Source organism: Sceloporus occidentalis, unplaced genomic scaffold, assembly GCF_023333645.1.
Source record: "Sceloporus occidentalis isolate IW3139 unplaced genomic scaffold, rSceOcc1.0.p SCAF_30, whole genome shotgun sequence".
NCBI lineage: Eukaryota > Metazoa > Chordata > Lepidosauria > Squamata > Phrynosomatidae > Sceloporus > Sceloporus occidentalis.
In genome coordinates, this window is record NW_028317010.1 from 1,378,537 (window position 1) to 1,399,751 (window position 21,215).

The following is a 21,215-nucleotide window of genomic DNA, read 5'->3' on the forward strand; positions in this document are numbered from 1 at the left end:
TACGTGGTCATGAATAGTATTCTGGCTGACGGCGATGGGAGTTGAAGAACGCAAAAGCTTATCAGCACCCTTTGTGTTTCAAAATGTTGACACACAGGTTAGTTCAATAAATGCATGTTTGTGTTTTTATTTATTGCTTAGGGATAGTGTAGCATATGACACCCATATGACGTCACCCCTGTGGTAGCAGAGGTCAGGGATTTTTTCCCCTGTATGCTGGACTGCCGATTGTATATTCTTTGTTACCATGGTAACAGCCAGTTCCAGGATCAGGTAACCTGCTGTTAAAGTTCGTGTATGATAATCAGCTTATTAAGAGGAAGTCAGAGCATCTTTCCCCTTTCACAGAAGCCTTGTACATCCTGTGGTTGCTCTAAGGGTTAATCAGGCAAAGTAAGCGATTTCTTAATGTATTGGTTACTGCTTTAATAAAATGATGTATATATTCTTGATTGGTCAATTATGAGCTAAAATATGCAAAACCAATATTTCATCAAATATGCAAAATTCAGCCGCTATTATTATAGTACCACGCCCACAAAATATAAAGATATTTTATCTCTGATTCAGATCATACCAAAGCGTATAATTCAACACAAAATATTAAACCTCAACAATACTCACTATAATTTATAGCAAAAATACAAATCTATAAAATTTTCTATGATTTGTGCAGTACAGAATATAAAACTGTAAAACGATTGTTTTTCATTATTGATTTGTTGAATCAATTTTATTGAATATAAGATGAGGATTTTTTCAGAGCCAATGCTTTGAAAAATACCCCTCGTCTTATATTCCAAATAGAGGTCACACTCTTACACTAAGATCCACATCCCCCACAGCACTGCAGGGGACCTGGATCCTCCTCTCTAATAATAAGACAAATAATTACAATATCTGAATACACACCAAAAAATATGACACACAAATTCTCAGTTCATAAAGTTCATTTTATTAGGGGACTCTGAAGTAGGTCATAGCAGCAGGTAAGAGAAAGATTTTGATGTAATTTCCACCACAAACACCTAACCCCAAAAATCAGTTGAAACCTATTCTGTTTGTTTTACATTCAACATTACAAGTACTGCAAAACTTTCTATTCTGTGGGCTGAAAGACGAGATCTTTGTAAAAGAAGAGGGAGAAAGTTGAACTACAAATACATTGGATCCATCGATATTTTGTTTAAAACGCTTTAAGTTGTATACCTTGCCCTGCCTCAAATATCCCACAAGATACAAAAGTGTTTACATGCAAATTTTTGGTATGCACAAAACCGTTTCATCTATGTGGACTTTAATGTAGACTTCGCCCCATTTGATCAGTTTGTGTTGCTAGGTTGTATTAATAATGATGGTTAGCAGCTGTTGGCAAGGAGGCACTATATGTTACAGTACAAAATATTATTAGTAGCTATAACTGGGTTGGAAGAGAGACTGAGAGGCAACTGAATCTGAAGATCCCTGTGGAACGTATTGCCCAAGAGACGCCTGGCTATTAATCTGCAAAAAAAAACCCAAAAAAACAGTGCATTAGTAAATGATCTAAAAATAATCAGTCAAAACAGCAAAATATTCAAGGGACCACAAGCCTTCAAATGTACTTTAATGCATATAATATGTGGTACCTTTACATTTTCATTGTGTCTGTCTTGCAAATGCATATTCATCAGAACACCCCCTCCATATGCATTTGTTCCTTCCTGCAAGCCCCCACCAGGTATTTTCCCATGCAGGAGATGTGTTCAGCTGTACCTCACCTCCAGCACTGGTTCTGGTAAGTGCTTTATTTATTTAGATTTTGCAAAAAAATGCAAACATTTAACTGTCCCTTTAACAATTCAATTTAGTCCCACAGGAGCTGTTTGTTTATCTAAACAGCAGAATATCTGCATTATACATAAAAGCACTCCATAGACTATAATAGTAACCATAAACAACCATTCCTTCGAGTTGCTGAATATTTCAGTGACATTATATTTCCTAACCTGTGCTCTCTTGAGGAAGGCTTCCTGTGCCGCTTTCTCATTTCCGGCTTTTCCGAGCCAAGCAGCAAGTGCAGAGGCCTGAAGAGCACGTCCATAGGAGAAAGAAAGGCGCCATGGACGACCAAGGCTACAGCGGTTCATAGCATTCAGATTGAGAGATGCCTCCTCTTCACTCTGACCTCCTGAGAGGAAACAGATGCCTGAAAACACATCAAAAGCACAGTGTTTAATGGATGTTTTCAATAAAATTACAGGCATATACAGAAAATAACAGAGATAAAGTGTTACCAGGTACAGCAGCGGGAACAGTCCTTCTTAGTGCTGTGACAGTAGCCATGGCAACCTCCTCTGGGGTGAATTTCTGGGGACAGGATTGTCCACCTGTCACCATATTTGGCTTCAAAAGGGTTCCTTCTAAATAAACATGGTGCTGTATAAGAGCTGCATACACAGCCGAGAGAACCTGTATATAAAGACAGATCGGGTTTAATTACAACACACAGATAAAGTGTGAGGTCTTTTAGATTGGTTTTCACTGCACTTTTATTTCATGCACCCACATATAGGAATAGAGGATGGAGGAAAGGAGAGATGAATGAGAGAAACTGTGTTACAGGGAGGTAGATGTAAGATTAGGCGTGATAAGTAAAATAAAAGCTATCTTATAACAAACAACCCGCCCCGATCCAAAGAACTTTGGTTTCCATGATGCTCTCACCTTCTCTGTCTCATACTGACATCGCTGGAGATCATGGTCACCATCGGACAGGATTTCAGGCTCTACGATTGGAACAAGGCCATTCTACAGAACAGAGTGCAAGAGATAATGCATTAAATTAATGTGTACGTATTTACCATTCAAGATTCAGGCAGCTGGTTTGTTGTTTTGCTATACAGCAGGGTAAAGCGCTTTTCTAGGATGAAATTCAGTTAAATATAATAGAACTTGATGGTTGACTGAAAAGCATTCTGGTATTGTGGGCTCATAAGTTTATCCCACACTTTTCAAAGGTCCTTGAATTGACAAAATCCTTAACTCAGTAGTCAGTACCCCAAACTGATATTTCCTTGCTGGGACACATTTAATGTTATACCTAGAATTGCACATACCGGCCATAAAGATCACTTGACTAGGTATGAGTGCTGCTACATTAGTAGAATACAGGTGGTATAGGCTTGTAAAGTATTGTACAGAAGTCAGGTAAAGTGGGCGTTTTAGGCACAACGCAGTAATGTAGTAGTGTTTTAAAGGGGGATTCCCACCATGTTTTCCTATATTTTTTATCAAGCATTAATGTATGCAATTATTACATATGTTATGCTTCCACTAAAATTGCTATAAAGTTTTTAACCTTTTCACTTACCCATGTGTTTCACATGAGTACTTATCTACCTATGATCCTCTGCTACCTATGGAAGCAACCCGAAAGCCTCCTGGAGATCAGAATTGATGCTGCAAATGGTCTCAGACACCACATACGCAAGCCACCAATATGCGGCTTTACGTATCGGGCATCTGACTTCTGTGTAGGCTAGTACAGCCCCATGAAGTCTTAAATCTGGCTGGGAAAAGCACAGCTGGCATGTAGCAAACAGTGGATTTAGTACAGGCATTGGTTCAAGGGAAGGAGCCATAACTATTATGCCACAACCAGAAAAAAGTGGGAGTTTTCACTTAAGTAGACATCAATGAAAAGGTCTAGTACCGAGTACCAGTACTGTAATCACCTGCTGGCAGATGCTGGCATACCGTGCCAGTACATTGGCATTCTCATAAATAGCTGAACTTGAGGGAGCAGAGTCTGAGATCTTCAACACACAACGCCACTTGGCAAAATCAGCTCCATCCTTTTTATACTGAGCGCAGCGCTCGGCAAGTCCATCCAGACCTGAGATTAAACATCCAAACAATCAGAGGTAATAGGAGAGTGCGAAAAGGCAGGAGTGACAGATCAGGAGGAAGAGATTCAGTAAGTTGATAGGCATTATAAAACACTTACCTTGTGTTGTGGTCTCTCCATCTGTCCCAGCTAAAGAAGCGGTACCTTTATCTACCTGTTAAAACAGATGGCAAAATTATAAAAATAACTTTAAAAAAAATCAAAAGTGGCACCGTTAAGTGAAGTTCACAATACAGACCTTAATTCCAACAACAATCCCGAGATCTTTAAGGACTTGGGGAAACGGAATGTCATTGCGAGATTTCTGATACACCGTCTCATGGAAAAGAATAACACCTCCAATATGCTTATTCAGAGCGGCATCGGAAGAGAAGAGGAGATCTCGGAAAGCACGCCTGTTTTCCTCTGTGTTCTCTACGTTAATGCGCTTGAGGCGGCTTCCCATGGTGCCTGTGAGACAGCATCTCTAAGACATTGCACTTCTTGTCAGACAAGAGTATTGTTCAAGAAAGGAGCTTAAGGACCAGAAAAGTTTCAGTTAACCACAGAGATGCAAAATAGATAGAACAAGAATAAAGAATATTCGGATAATTACTATTGATGGAGCAGAGAAAAACTTCAAGAGAAGGTATCTACAAGGGTATCTTACCCACGGACTCATCTGCTGCCAGAATCCCCTTGCCTGGTTGAACTATACGGAGAGCAATCTCGGAGAGCTCCTTCTTCTGCTCCGGAGAGAGGGCTGGATGTTTTGGAGACATTCTGAAAAACTGACAATAAAACAGGTACAAGGTAAGAGAATGCAATGATTGCAGAGCAAATATGATACTTACTGAGCGAAGTGTCATATTACAGAAAAAGAACCATGTCAGCAAAGAATACACGCCTCCACCAGCTAAATAGTGGTAAACACTTCTGAGAAACTGTCTGTTGGGCACAGGTCAACAGTCATTTAGATAACTAGTCAGACGTGTTCCAGCCCAACATGCGGCGGTCAAATGAATTCTGTTTGCATGTACAAAAGGTAAATGCAAGCCAGATCCTACGATAAAAAAACAAAAACGACCCTAGTACAACCAATTAATCTCATTTTTTAAATGAAATAGCATACAAATTATAATTTGGGGGGGGTTTTAGGTTTAGGTTTAGGGTTTTTTTTGCTAGCAACCATTTTCTGAAAATTTTTTTTATATTTTTAAATGTCATAACTTGTGTTCAGCCACACCACAAATATCACATATTTACAATTTGCATGTAGAATGGTGAATACTCCCAAGAAGGTTTTAAGGATTTCTGATACTAAGCTTTATTCTTAATTTTAAGAGTAATGTTGTGCAGTTGTAATAAAGGTATACATTTTCCAATGAGAACAGAGGCCCAATTGTTACTTTTAAGAACACAAAACATTAGCCACATAACGGCTCGGAATTCTAGTTTAATAATGTTGGCAAAAAAAAAAAAAACCATGCTTAATACTCCATGTATTGTGAGTGCAATGTATCAAAATGAATAATTCTAATTATTTCAAATAATTCACTGCAAACGGTGTTTTTTGGGAGGTACGAGAGGTTCCCTTGAGCCCGAGACAATAATTAAGAACACATCATCAGACAGGGCAGATTTTTTAATGCTACCCTCCCTATATTACAGCTTTTCTATACACTTCCACACTCAAACATGACATATAGTTGTTCATATTTCCTATCTATGTGCTAACAGATTGCTTAATTGGCATTATATATATATAGTGTAGGCAATAAAGTGCAATAGGTGCACTCGTACATATTGGGATTTAACAGAAAAGAAAAAAAAAAAAAAGTAAAATATACAAAGGGAAGGATCTAGTAATACAGTGCCCCAAGAAACACATACTTTGTATAAGAAGTGCCTTGAACAATAAGAGACTGTCCAATTAAAAAAGCGCAGAAAGAACTGCCTAAAAGTCCCCCCCCCCCACCCATTTTTACTTTAGTCATCCTAACGCCGAATAAAAGAAATCTAAGTATCTGCGCAGCCTAGGGGGCGGACGCCCGAATATACAGAAGATATATAGATTATATATAGATCACTCGTCTGAACAGATATACAGCATGCAACTCCTACATGATCATATACGATATCCCCTAACTGGTTAGCGAAAGAATTTTTGCTTGCAGGACCGAATCGCTCCAAGACCCCGGTACCAAGCATGCGGTATATAATACACACATAAGCTCAACATAAGAAAATGCGCTGCACAAAGCGCTACTATATTAACCCCTGCCTAACCGCAAGCGAGCCACACTCACCTGTACGTGGATACTACAAACTCCAACAAAACCCCGTAGGACTGAGACGGATTCCGCCACATCAGCTTCCTTATATTGTCTGCCACCTCTAGGACTGTAGGAGGGCGGGTCACACCTTCAGTCTCGGCCAATCGCATCAGCCTACAATGTTTGCTTCGAGTGGTCAAAGTTCATTCACGCAGCACAGATGCTGCTCAGCAGTAAGTTTCATCGACTGATCCGTCACGTAGGACAGAAGGGGCGATGCTTTGCACAACCCAACGGGTTTCAGAATCCGTGCTAGAAATACCTGCTAAGGGCTGTTTTGGACAGATGGGCCTCAAAGCAAAACAAACAAAACAGCCAACGTGTGCAGCAACAACAACATCATTTAACAATTCTACTAAATTCGGAGGCTCACTTGAGATTATGCTTATAATGTTATTCTGGTGCAAAGTTAGAAAACATTTTTTTGTTAGAACAGTTGCTTTAATCAGCTAATTACTGATCGCTGATTGCTAAGGTGATAGTACTTGCCATGAGAATGTTTGTTTGTTTGTTTATAGAGAACTCGCAGTATTCCCAGCAGGTTATTTCATGCATGACACACTTTATGTTTGTTTACCAGACCTTTTAATAAAAGGACTATAATTTCTAAAAAAGGAATTCAACCTTGTGTGGTATTTTAAACCTTAAGACTGTGTGGTGACATGATCCCAGCTCACAATGTGTATATGTCTGTTTATGGACAGGTATGTGTAAAGGCAGCGTAAATGGGCAGTCGTGTGTAAGGGCAGTTTGTGTGTATATGTATGTTTATGGGCAGTGTAAATAAAATAAAAATAAAAAAAATAGCTGGGGGGCACAATTTTCCATTCTTGTCTCGGGGGAGGCAAAGGAGCTACCTACAGCTCTGTCCACAAGTAAGGAAAAGGAGAGTCCCGAGTCCCAGACCCTACGGGAGTCGCACAGGAGCTCGCACTGTGTTTATTCGAGCTGCATTGAAGAAAAGCTGAACACAGGGCAAGTGAGTCACATGTGTCTGAGTATGCATGTGGTTATGTTAGTATGTACATGTCTGGGGGTGTGTGTCTAGTTATATTAATGTGGGTATGCATGCGAGTGTGTGTGTTAGTATGTCTATTTTTGTTGGTGTGATGTGTGTGCTAGTGTGAGGATGCATGTTAGCGTCTTGGTGTGCATACGTTAGTGTGTGTTAAAGGTTTACCTGTGTTAGTGAGTGTCTGGGTGTGCATGTGTTAGTGTGTGTTAAAAGAGTAGCTGTGTTTGTGTGACTGGGTGTGTATGAGTTAGTGTGTGTCAGTGTTAAAAGTCTAGCTGTGGTAGTGTGAGTGTCTGGATGTGTGTGTTAATGTGTCATGAGGCGGAAGATGGGCCTTCCCATTTGGGGGGAACAGAGGCAGGGGACCCATCAAGTTCTTTGATTTAAGTATTTCGTCCAAGGTAACCAAATAGAATGGTGAGTATTTATTTGTCCAATAGAGGCAAAAAAACCCAACAAATTCCACAAGGCAGGAGAGTGTTTCCTCCCCAAGACATGCTGGTTAATGTGTCAGCAATTGCTTGTTAAATAAGAGCAAAGTTCAGAGTCTTTGGGGCGATTAGAGATATAGGATAAAAAGTGAGAGTATGTGCAATAAAATAAAATATTTCACACAAAAAAATAGGTGACCAGGGAAATTATTCTAATGTCTCAATCCTGTACCAATGCACAACACTTGGCTTACAAGCAGTTTTGCAGAGTGAATCTGTGTTTCTACCCAGCTAGCAGCTGCAAACTAAAGTACAGGATCTGCCGGAGGTACGTAGGAGACTCGTGCATTCGTATTCGGGCGAACATAAAAATGTACATAAGGGGTGCGTTTCCGTTGTTCAGCCCGAATACCAAAGAAAAGAACATGGTGGCAGCAAAACGTATACGAAGACACACAACTCGAAGAATCTTTGTGTTTGTCTTCGTTAATATCTCCAACTAATCTCCCTGGTCCCTTCCCCTTCTAGCCTTACGCAGCCTCACAGGGGTTAACAGGGGTGGAAATCCAAAGGATCGCGCAAGGAGTTAAAGGTCCAATTGGTTGATGCTAGAGGCGCTCCATGCTGGCCGCTCGCACGGACCTTTAACTTCTATAACCGTCCCAGGCCGAGTTTCGCCGTCAAGAGTTAAAGGTCCATAGGAGCGACTCTATTGGTTGGCACCATGGGGCTCGTCTGACATCAACCAATGAAGAGCAGCTGCACTTCATTGGTTGATGGCAGAGGAGGCCCCTGCCAGCAACCAATAGAGTTGCTCGTACGGACCTTTTAAATCCTGGCCAGAGGCGCACACAGTCCCCACACTAACATACCCAGACGTGCACCCACAGTCACCACGCTAACATACCCAGACGCATACACACAGTCCCCACACTAACATATCCAGACGCATACACACAGTCCACACACTAACATACCCAGACGCATACACACAGTCCCCACACTAACATATCCAGACGCATACACACAGTCCACACACTAACATACCCAGACGCATACACACAGTCCCCACACTAACATACCCAGACGCATACACACAGTCCACACACTAACATACCCAGACGCATACACACAGTCCCCACACTAACATACCCAGACGCATACACACAGTCCCCACACTAACATACCCAGACGCATACACACAGTCCCCACACTAACATACCCAGACGCATACACACAGTCCCCACACTAACATACCCAGACGTGCACCCACAGTCACCACGCTAACATACCCAGACGCATACACACAGTCCCCACACTAACATACCCAGACGCATACACACAGTCCCCACACTAACATACCCAGACGTGCACCCACAGTCACCACGCTAACATACCCAGACGTGCACCCACAGTCACCACGCTAACATACCCAGACGCATACACACAGTCCCCACACTAACATATCCAGACGCATACACACAGTCCACACACTAACATACCCAGACGCATACACACAGTCCCCACACTAACATACCCAGACGCATACACACAGTCCACACACTAACATACCCAGACGCATACACACAGTCCCCACACTAACATACCCAGACGCATACACACAGTCCCCACACTAACATACCCAGACGCATACACACAGTCCCCACACTAACATACCCAGACGCATACACACAGTCCCCACACTAACATACCCAGACGTGCACCCACAGTCACCACGCTAACATACCCAGACGCATACACACAGTCCCCACACTAACATACCCAGACGCATACACACAGTCCCCACACTAACATACCCAGACGTGCACCCACAGTCACCACGCTAACATACCCAGACGTGCACCCACAGTCACCACACTAACATACCCAGACGCATACACACAGTCCCCACACTAACATACCCAGACGCATACACACAGTCCCCACACTAACATACCCAGACGCATACACACAGTCCCCACACTAACATACCCAGACGTGCACCCACAGTCACCACGCTAACATACCCAGACGCATACACACAGTCCCCACACTAACATACCCAGACGCATACACACAGTCCCCACACTAACATATCCAAAAGCACACAATCACCATACTAACATACATACCGTTATGAAGCCTCAGCTTGTCCGCGGGGCGAGCAGCTGCGGTAACATCACATATCATCACATATGATCCCGATTAAAATCACCGCCTCCTTAAAAGTGCTAGAGAGAAATGGGCTCCCCTATTAAAGTGCCATCTGGGTCATTTCATGAACATTTTCTATAAAGATCCATGTTGGACTATGCTTGTTCAACATGTGCCACGGGGGAGAGGCCCAGCCGACACAATGTGTTAAATTCATGTAGCCTATTGAAATTCCATTCACATGAAGCCTGGGTAGTGACAATTGGAATGAGAACCATCCAGTGTGTTGAAAGGTGTGGAGAAGCTTCTGTTGGAAAGATATATCTAAAAAAGTATTTATGTATGGTTTCCATCGTGTAAAAATTGGTTTGGTTTTTGCGTCACTGTGGATTTGACCCAATCCATTTCAAAAATATCGAGTAATCTCAGCGTGTAAATCATGGCCAAAGTCCAGAGGTAGCATGGATTAATTGAGAAATTGCTTTTTTGCAGCAGGGGAGAGAATGAGCAACAAGGCTTTCTCCCCCAGCCGTGACATATCAGACCTTCTCCTGTAGGGAAAAGCCAAACAAGGCCCAAATTAGTGTGAGGTCAAATTTTTGTTTAAGTGTCTGCTGGGCATACGTATGATATGTTTTATATTTCAGTAGCTTTACTTCTGCAATCGATTACCTCAATTTCTGGAACGTTCAAATTGCCATGCCCTGTGTTTGCGCTTCCAGTACATGTGACGAGCAAATTCATTTATGTAAAGATGCTATGGAGCTTTGTCCTAAAGTGTGTGAGTGGGTCTGCAAATCAAGAGGAGGGGATATGGTCTGAGTTGACATTAGCTGCTTAATTTTAACTGGCTAACTGTAGATAATGTGGATGTATATCTGTTGAAATGAAAGCAGATTGCTTGAGGCCTGGTGAATGAAGTTGTGTAAAGGTTGACGGACTCACTTTCCTAGCACTGAAAAAATTGTTCTGCTCTACCATGCTGAAAAAAGAAGGTTATCCTGTAAGGAGACAAATACAGAATATTTGCTATTCATCTGAAGCCATTTCCTCACTAGATGCCAGGTTTTATGTGCAATGATTAATATATGATTTGGTTGTAGTCCTACTGGCCAGAGGGCGCAAGGGGGATGTAGATTGATTAATGGTGGTAGCATTTGTTGGTCTACAGAGTGGAAAGTGAACACTAAGCAATTGGTGATCCAGTCAGCAATCATACAAAAATTGGCCACGAAGCTGTATTCCATTGGGTTAGTGATATTCAGGCCCACCAGGAACAATGGATTTGGATTTATGAAGTTTGATATGAGCTATAGCTGCAATTAACGTATGTTCATTTTTTGGTGAAGTGTCTACTTTGTAGAAACCCGGTCTGAGAAGGGCCAATCATACCAGCCGACCTCGATTGCATTTGATAGGCCACTATTTTGGACTGAAGTTTTAGTTCCTGATTTAGCAAAAGTTATGGCAGATAGGAGGATAGTAGAGACTGATTTATGTTTTGGTTAGGCAGGGCTCATACATTTGAAGAATGTGGTTGTAAAGATCACACAAATGTGGTGCCAGATGGGGACTCAATATTTTATAGCACTCAGCCCCTAGTCTAGGTGTTTTGTAGATTGGATCGTAGGCGATTGCTTGTTTGCTTTTACGGCTCAGAGACAGGCGCCATTAATTTTTCCCTGACAGCTGAACTTAACTTTGGTACGTTTGCTTTTTGAAAAATTTATAGAATCAGATGGTTCAGCGCTATCTACAGTTCTGAGAAAAAGAAAGCACACCCTGCCATGAAGTTTTAACATGCTAATGGAATCCTGTAGAGTCTAAAGTGTAACTCATGGGTTTTTTTGCAATTTCTCTGAGCGTCTGGCCTTAGGATGAATTTGCTGGGATGCCCACTCCTGCTTTTTTTTTTTAACCTACTAAGGAACAGATGATTGTTATGTCCTGATATGTAAAACCGTAGAATTCAAAAGAGGGTGTACTTTTCCACATAACCATTGGTTTTCACAATAGCTTGCAGATAGATAGATCTAGGATAGATCTGTGATATGTGTGCCCTGTTCGTCTATAATCTTAAGGAGCCCTTGGGGTTTAAGATTATATTTTTTTGACCAAATTTGGGCTTTGTAGGACCGGGACAGTGCAGTTTTAGATTGAGCTCTTTAATAGTTTAAGGTAACCATACAAATATTGTGCTCAGAGGCATCAGGTGTAAAAATTGACGAGCATTCCGAGTTGTAACAGAATATCATAGGAGTTGTTTCTAATTGTCAGTTACTCACGGCTTGAACACAAGGTAGCAAATAACAAAATAAGAAGAGTCCATTTTTAGGCATGTGACTCAGCTGTGTTTTAGCTGGTTACAGCGGACGTCTGAAAAACAGCAGTCCTGAAAGATGTTGAAATATGGAATTTGATGAGCTTTAAACATGGCGGGGCTGGGAGAGGGACAGTAGATTGGTTGGCTCTCACAGAAACTTGCCGGACAGGCATGTGTGTGTGTTGAGGCAAACTGTATTCCTGTGAGGTACCAAGTTATGTAGTCTAGTGAGTCCCAAAAGCAGTGGGACTGGAAACGTGATGGTAAATAAATAAATCTACTCAGAAACTAAATGGGCGAGTAGTATCCTTAGAAAAAGAACAAAACACCCCCCCCCCCAAAAAAAAACCCCAGCCTTCTCTGAACATCCAACAGTTGTTTTAAGTTAGTACCTTTACCATGATAAGCCATATGTAGATGGACTTTGCCCCAGAAACTCTGGTTTCTTTAGAATGACATAATGGGGAGTGTTGTTACTTTGAGGTGACTGCAGGCTCAGATGGTCTGCACCCCACATTGTAGATAGGCCAATGGGTCTTTTAGGTGTTAATGACCAAAATGAGTGTTAACTTTGGGAAGCTATTTCACCCTGGAGCTGTAAAACCATTTCTTTGCTAGCGAGTGAGATCTTGGCTTTGTTGTCAGCCAAAGGGTGTCCATAATATAGACCTCTCTAGGTTGAAAGGCCAAAAATAAAGCCTGAACTGACTTGGCTAGGTGAGTGGACCCACGCCTCATCTGTATTAACATCACAGTATATAGTATTATCTTTGGACATTACAGCAACCTTTTCAAGGTTCAAAAACAATTGGTAGTTTCATACAGAGGAAAGTACATAGTCAATTCAGCTACGCCCCGCTCACAATACAAACATTATGGGGGAATACGGCTGGGATTTTTCTTCATAATGCCTTTGTAGAATAGGCTGTGTCTCCACCAATGCAATTAAGATGACCACCCAACAGTACCCCCTGAAACATTCTTATTGCCTAGTGGTGGTGGGGAACCAAAACTTCGACCTTCAAAAGGACTTTTGTCAAGATTAGTAGTACCGTATTGGCTCGGATATAGGCTGCCCCCGTGTATAGGCCGCACCCTAAAAGTTTGGTGCTTTTTTAAAGAAAACATTTTTTTAATAGACATGCTGCCACTCTCCCCCACCCGAGATATGCTGCCACTGTCCTCCCCCCGAGATATGCTGCCACTGTCCTCCTCCTCCTCCCCCCGAGATATGCTGCCACTATCCTCCTCCTCCCCCCCCCCGAGATATGCTGCCACTCAGCGGATGTGCCGGCACCGGAAGTTATATACACGTATTGCGTAGGTGTCCCCCGCCGGCCCCGCAAGACACCCGGGAGTCTGCTCTGGTAAGTCTTGGGGGCAGAGGTAAAACGCTGCCGGTGAACGTCTGCACGATGCGCTTAGACAATCTCCCGTGGGAAGTGCTGGCAGGGGAGGCTGTCTGAGCGTATCAGAGAGTAGGATACGGGTCCCCTGCACCGCTGCGGGGGACCTGTATCCTAACCCTGCTGCCCGGAACTGCATATCCCGGGCGTCGGGCGCTAGACCCCCAAATATAGGCCATACCCCCACTTTAACCCCTTCAATCCCAGGGGTTTTTGGTACCTCAAAGCCCAGAGCAATTTTGCCATTTTTGGGGTATGTTGGTTTAGCGATGATTCTCTTTTCCTGTGAATAGTGTACCCATATAAACTATATATTGGTTTTTCAAGGAGAGATAGAGCTTTCGTTTGATACCATAGTTGGATGATTAGCTGAAAATTTAGAATGAGAAATTTAGTAAAAACTAGCGAAGATTAGAAAATTAAACTAATTTTTTTTTTCATTTTCCCTCTGAATCCTCACAAAATTAGGTAAAGTGATGGAAAATCCCCTCCAAATTTATCAATTCAGGTGTCCTGATTTCAGAAATACCTAATTTATATAGATTTTCCAGACTTTCCCAGCACCAGGGAGCATACTATAAGGTGTACAATTTTGTATAATTTTTATGCCTATGGCTTAACGGGTTTGGGGGTTGTGAATGGGGGCAGAAGGGTTATACTGGCTAGATGTTATGCTAGGGCAATGGGAAGTAAGGTTTTTTAATAATTTTTTTATTATCTTTTTTTTTTATATATATATATATATATATATATATATATATATATATATATATATATACACTTTAAATTTTTTTACATTTTTTTTTAATTTTTTATATATTATTTTTACACAGAAATGGTTAGAGGTCCTCCTAGGGACCTCCTGAACATGCCAGTGATGTCACAATGACATCACAGCTCACATTATAATTTTTTTTATATTATATATATTATTATTTTAATGATTTAATATATTTTTTAAATGAATTAACTTTTTTTTTCTGCTTTTCTCTTTCAGGACGGGAGGGGGAGTGAGAGAGATGGTTTCTCACTCCCCTCCCCGCGATCCCCCTGCACCAATCACACTGATCGCAGCGTCTCTGTGCCTGTGTCCTCCGATGACCTTCCGGGTTACGTCAGCAGTGACGTCAGCAGTTGCAAACGCGTGATCGGGCACTTTCAACCGTAACAGCTTACCGGCTTTCATGCCGGAAGCTGTTACGGGAGATCGGGCAGCAGAAAGCCGGCAATGCCAGGGGGGAGTCAAATGACAGCCTGGTCTCCCGTGCAGCGGCAGGGATGTGTCCCTGACGCTGCATGAAGGGCTGGACGTACCGGGACATCAATAGGGGTTTCTTTGTGGGCGTTTTTTGGACGTCCCGGTACGTCTATAGGGGATTGAAGGGGTTAAAGACTTAAAGTGGGGGGGAAAAGTGCGGCCTATATTCGAGCCAATACGGTATATTTCATGCTCTCCCACATAGTGTTAAGGAGCTGGGCAAAGACAATATTTATAAGCAGGAAGAAGACATCCTGCCAAATTATTTATCATGTTTTAAGGACTGATTTTAATTATTACCATAAAGACACTATTATCTTTATTTTCAATTGGCTTTTTTTCCTCTGTGTAACATCGGGTCAATGTCCAGAAAATCAAGTTGCTGTGGAACTCCATAGTTAAATAACAAAGGCTGTTGACTTTTGCTATGTTACCTTGCAGCAGGCCGAGTTCAGTATCTATGCGCATGCATGTGCTGTACAACTAGTTTTTCAGAAAAACAAATCATGCTGTCTCAGGGATTAATTTGTGACCCTGTGTTAAGGTCATTACGAGAGAACACCCAAGTACCTGTCTCTTGATTCTGCAGGGTCATCAATATATGTGGCAGTTAGTGTCTCTAGTGTTTAATTCAATTTGTGCACTTTGTATCTAGTTGAGAGGCCAGATAAGCCAATAACTGATGTTTGGGGGGGGGGGGGGGGAAACAAGCTCTCTTATGAGGCACTATATGCTATTCTAGCAGTGGCGTCTCCAGCTTTCATATTTAGGGGGGGGCAATTCTAAAACGCTACATATACACTATATATACATATAGATATTCGTTATATATGCGTTAGACTTACCTATAGCAAAGAACGTGATTGAAATATGATTTCAAATTAACAGCGGAACTGGCAGTTTTTCATTCTATAATATTAGACCCTGCTGCCAATATATATTAATATTGGCCTCTGCTGCCAATATATATATATAAATATAAAGCCAGCCCTGGCGTCCACACTGCCCACATAGATAACAGACATATGAATTGCAATCTTTGTCCCCAAACAGCCCACCATTAATTCTCACAACTCTTCCACACATTAATTTATTCTCTAACTAATTTACACAATTCATACATACATTAATTCTTTCATTCTCTCACTCATTCTGACTGGCTTTATTTCAATATTCTTATTATCCTCCTTTCTCACTATCTACCCCCTCTCCCTCTCTTGTAGTTCACTAACCTTCAGACGTCCTATGGCGGGAACGCAAGACTTCTGTCTTCATATTCATATATTGCGGCGCTCAGCATGAAACGCTGGCACCGCGACGAAGACACTGAAGACAGAAACACTACAAAAAAAACAACCCACAGCGTTTCAATTGGAGGGACACAGCATGATGTAGGGGGGGCATGGCCCCCTCCTGCCAATGCCACTGTATTCTAGTAAGAGTCTATTTCTAGAAACCGAGAGAATAGCACATAGACTGTCATTCAACGCAGGGAGTAAGAGGACTAGCCAATTGAAATGTGTCACAGGAGCCTCTGTGCCCAGGGCTCCTGACAGGTCCTGGGGGCCTGTCTCCTCCCTACAGACCATGGGCCCTGGTCTTAGAAGGGGTTCTGTTTTCGAGGTGAGTACAAGGGGTCGACTTTCCCCTGGTAGAGTGCCACATTTCCCCAATTATAAGACTGGACTAAATAAATTGAGAGGGGCTTTATGTGTGGAGTTTTCCTCTCAACCAGGTGAGGACTTACAGGACTTATACAAGAACTTATATCCAGCTGTTTTAAACTGGTTTTAGCCAAGCAACTGCCCATGTTTACCATCTTCCCCACAGACTAGAGCACCAACCCCCTGTGGTAACTTGTCTTGTCTTTATGATCTCTATAAACAAAGCAAACAGGTTTAGGTGGGGGGACTTAAAATCCTTCCTTCCCTCCCACAGGTCAAGAGTGCTTAAAAAGGAAGTGATGCATTAACACACTGGAAACAGAATGTGATGTCAAATACATCATCTCAACTAAGGATATATAATATAATGCCACACAGGAAATCCTCCTGTTTTCGTTTTCCACCATGGTGGATGCAGTAAGAGTCAGCTCCTAGCAGTGAGCTATACAAAGTGTGATCAAAGTGTGAATATTGAGCAGTTCAAAGGGATGGCCTAATGCAAAATTACCCCTTGTAACGTTTTAAATACTGGTGTGTTTACCATTAAACTCCCGTGTTTCTTGAGGAGAAGGTGTTTAGCGGCTGATAAAAGGATGTTGTGACGGGGTACCTCCGTCAATAGCTGTTTCCTAGCTCTTACAAGAACTGTACAGGGGCACACTCCAAAGCGCGGACTCTCCAGTCATCCAAATCACTAGCCAAAGCTTAACGCAGGGTGAAGTATGAGAACTGTTTATTCAGAGTTAGACACAGGGTTCTTGACATACATAGTGGAATACAATGGGGGGGGGGTTGGAGAAAGTGATTTAAACAACATATTAGTGCACTATGGAGGGAGGGGTCAGACGTTAAACAGATTAACTGAAACAATGGTTTGTCACTCCCTGGTTCCATATCCTGGCTGTCTGCAAGAGTTAATCCCCTCGGCAAGTGATGAGACAATACATTTCTGGGGGTGGCTGAAAAAATGGGGCATTACAGGGAAAAGTTATAATGTAAAACATCATGTTGGTAAAATACAGGTGCAATCCCAAATAAATATCAGCACTCCACAGTCCTCAGAGTCTCTCATTTAGGAAATATGGTAAAACCTGTAATGGGGGGGAATCAGTAGAAACTGACCCCCTGTACCTACACACAGATGCCTTTACAAGGCCAGGGCCCATAGTCGGTAGGGTGGAGGCTGGCTCTCAGGCCTCTCCAGTGACGGCGGGTTCCGTCACAGATGTGTCAGCATGTTATTGCAGATACATGTGTTCAATTCAATTCAGGTCTCAATCCAATAGAGCACCTTTGGGATGTGGTGGAACGGGAGATTCACATCATGGATGTGCAGCCGACAAATCTGCAGCAAAATCTGAGGAATGTTTCCAGCACCTTGTAGAATGTATGCCACAAAGAATGAATGCAGTTCTGACGGCAAACCGGGTCCAACCCGGTGCTAGCCAGGTGTAACTAATAAAGTGGCCAGGGAGTGTATATGAACGCAATGCACCCATTGAGAACAATGCATTTTGAGCCTGTACATGTACAGGCTTTGTCATTAAGGGGTTATTCATGTGATCTGGCACTGGGAGGGTTAATGGCAGTTCCTCAGGATGGAATAACTTACTGCTGGATAACTTTTTCTTCTCATTTAATTTTTTTGGTTCCATGCTTTTGATTTATCATGAAGTAAATAATAGCATGTATCATAAACGTTTAAAAGAAGTTAGGTTATTCATAAACACTTAAAACTAAGTGTTACAAACATAGTTCCCTATACATTTCCCCCCAAATCCAAACAAAAATAGTAAAAGTACCGTATTTGCTCGATTATAAGACAAGGTTTTTTTCAGAGCAAACGCTCTGAAAAATAGCCATCGTCTTATATTCAAGGTCGTCTTCTAATCAGACCTCAAATAGGAGGTCTGACTACAAGACTAAGATCCAGATCCCCCGCAGACAACCTCCTCTGCTGCCAACACTTTCTCTTCCGCGGGACCCACCAAAAAACTTGCGGGCGGTCAGGCACTGTACCTGCGGGTCCCGGTAATCCCGTGCAGTCCCGCAAGGCTGCCTTCTCGCTGCTCCCTTACAGTGTCTCCTGTCTTGCTCCACCCAGGAAGAAAACAGTCACGTGATGTGACGTCACTTCCCGTGACTCCGCCTTATTCTTCGGCGGGGCAAGAGAAGAGACGCTGTGAGGGTGCAACTCGAGGGCAGCCTTGCGGGACTGCGCGGGAAATCTGCAGTTCAGGTAAGGAGGTGGGCTTAATTGGCCACAAATGTGGCGGGAGTGGGCAGGATTGGCCACAAATGTGGCGGGAGTGGGCGGTTGTAGAACACCCACATTGCGGGAGCGGGCAGGATTGGGCAAAAAATCAGCGGGAGCGGGATTGAAAAAGCAGTCCCGCCCAGGGCTTTACTCTGAGGCTTCTATTACGGAGCACTGGCATCACAAGACCTTCCGATGCTCATTTATAGAAGCCCCGACGGAAGTGCCGGCAGCAGTAGCGGAGGTTGTTTGTGCGCAGACCTCCACCGGCTGCCCCACTAGACACCCAGGAATCTGAAGCATGGAGAGAAATCTAGGGATGCACTGGTATGTCGGGGGGAGGGTAAGAGTGGCATATGGGGGTTAAAAGGGCTTTCTGGAGGCAGAGTGGCATATAGGGGGTTAAAAAGAATATCAGGGAGGGAGAGTGGCATATAAGGGGATATAAGGCATATCTGGGGGGCAGATGTGCATAACTGGGGGCAGGTTGGCAAATAAAAGGAAATAAAAATGCATTTTTCTGAATCATAGTTTTTATTAAATATGAAAAATAGTTTACATGTGAATTAATATTTGCTAGTAAAACTTTTTTCTTATATAATAGTCTTATATTCAGGATTTTTTCCCCTAAATTAATATTCACATTGGGGATCATCTTATAATTGAGCAAATGCGGTAATAGACCCCTCTTGGTAAATGTATCTAATAGATGTGTTTGTATATGAATGCAGATTGCACATGCAGCCCACATAGGTGATAGTACACAACAGTTAACATTAAATCTGATATTTGCACTACACAAAATATAGTTAGAAAAGCGGGACAGAGTAAGGGATAGGCGGGACAGAGACCCTAAATCGGGACTGTCCCGCCTAAATTGGGAAAGTTGGGAGCCATGCTTGAACTATTGCTCAAAGCAGAAAATCTAAGTGGCACTACTTTTTTCCAGTCACGTGTCAGCTATAGTTTGAGCATACCCTGTAAGTTGTGTATTTGACACACTCTTGTTTTGAGACTCAGCTTGCATCATCCCAGGCTGCTTCTTCTGAAAACACAACAATGGCCATGCACAAAAGATCTGAACTCAACGATGCATGATAGAAAATCATAAATTCCAGATACCATAGCCTTTCCTACACACTTTACTATCTGTTAGCATACAATTTGACATGGCCATTTCTGGTACCAAACTTAGTGGATGGACTAGTTTTAGTTTTTTGTCTATGTAAAGGTTGCCTGACAGCATGCCCCCCAGTATGGCCAAATGGGAGAACATTTTAAACTAAGTTATATGACTGTGGTACAAGTAATTTATAGTGTAAAAGAAAAAAAAAAGTTTGGTGTAGAATACATTAATTTATCATGTTCCTACGTAACAATCTATGGCTAGTGGTCTTGAAACCTATTGTACAATAAACTGGTTATAATAATATATATTTGCACTTACCCAGAGTGGCACTCATGATCTTAGTAAATATAAACTGCATAAGGGAACAGCTTCAGTTAATATTTTTTTGTTCAGGAACAAAGCTTGCATGTATACAGTAAATTTAAAGAACAAATTAATTTTAAACAGGGAGGGTAACTAGAAACCACGGGGCCCAGATGTGAAAATTACCCCCGGGCCCCCAACTTCACCAGTGGTATGTAACAAGCCACAACTGCAATCAGGAGCAACCGCCTGCTTAGGCCATGCTCCCTGAAGGGATATACAAGTAGGAATTGACAGTGTGTGCATGCGTGCCTAGGAGCATTACACAAACAGAAATGCAGGCAGGCATGGAGCAGGAGAGAGCCAGAGACCCAAGAACTGCAGGAACCAAGGTGAGTTCCACTGGGGTGGTGACAGCAGCTCAGGCCAAGCACTGGCAGACGGTCACAGCCCCAAGACCAATCCTCCTACATATAAAATATATATAAAAAGCCACAACACTGATCCTCCATTTTAGACAAAAATAAGAATTGATTCCCCAGAGTAAGAAAGGTGAGAAAGAAGCAGAGGTAGTATTAGTAGTAGGGCACTGGGCCTCAGCGGGCAGGCACTGGCAGATGAAAGGCGCATGCAGCCCCTTGGATCAGGAATGAATTCCCCCAATATTATATATAATGCCTGGTTTTGTCACCAAATAAATATTTATCAATGAAAAATAATATATGATATGATAAATAAAAAATAATTAACAATATATAAATTATAGGATGGGTTGGTAGTGGAAATGACCACTTTGTCTGTGACGAAACACAGAAAGAGTTCCTTAATGGAAAGGGCCTGTAGCTCACGGAGGAGTCTAGCGGAGGTGATGGCTACCAGAAATGCTGTCTTCAGGAACAGAAGATGTAGAGACACTGTTGAAGAGGCTCGAATGGTGTGAACATGAGGCTACAAAGCACCAGATTAAAAGTCCCAAGGAACCATCTTGGACATAGGACGAGGATTAAGCTGGACTAGAGCCTTAGAAAAACATCTGACCGTGGATAAGGAGAACAGTTCATATACCAAAAA

The 21,215-nt window shown here is 42.4% G+C and overlaps 1 protein-coding gene across 1 annotated transcript; it reads right to left on the reverse strand.

The window, feature by feature from the left end:
* Nucleotides 1-1,407: 1,407 nt before the first annotated feature.
* On the reverse strand, nucleotides 1,408-4,650 carry LOC149298883 (fructose-bisphosphate aldolase B-like). Its single transcript, XM_089486909.1, has 8 exons — nucleotides 4,539-4,650; nucleotides 4,128-4,339; nucleotides 3,989-4,043; nucleotides 3,717-3,877; nucleotides 2,707-2,790; nucleotides 2,277-2,451; nucleotides 1,989-2,188; nucleotides 1,408-1,503 (listed from the first exon to the last, which is right to left on the reverse strand). The coding sequence occupies exons 1-8, from the start codon at nucleotides 4,648-4,650 to the stop codon at nucleotides 1,408-1,410; spliced, it is 1,095 nt and encodes a 364-aa protein (XP_089343035.1).
* Between the last annotated feature and the right edge of the window lie 16,565 nt (nucleotides 4,651-21,215).

Excerpts from the sequence above, each read along its gene's own strand:
- LOC149298883 (XM_089486909.1), bottom strand. The coding sequence starts at position 4,650 with ATGTCTCCAAAACATCCAGCCCTCTCTCCGGAGCAGAAGAAGGAGCTC. Across the intron at positions 3,878-3,988 it reads TGGAGAGACCACAACACAAG|GTCTGGATGGACTTGCCGAG; the intron begins GTAAGTGTTTTA and ends GTTTAATCTCAG. Across the intron at positions 1,504-1,988 it reads CCTTCCTCAAGAGAGCACAG|ATTAATAGCCAGGCGTCTCT; the intron begins GTTAGGAAATAT and ends TTTTTTTTGCAG.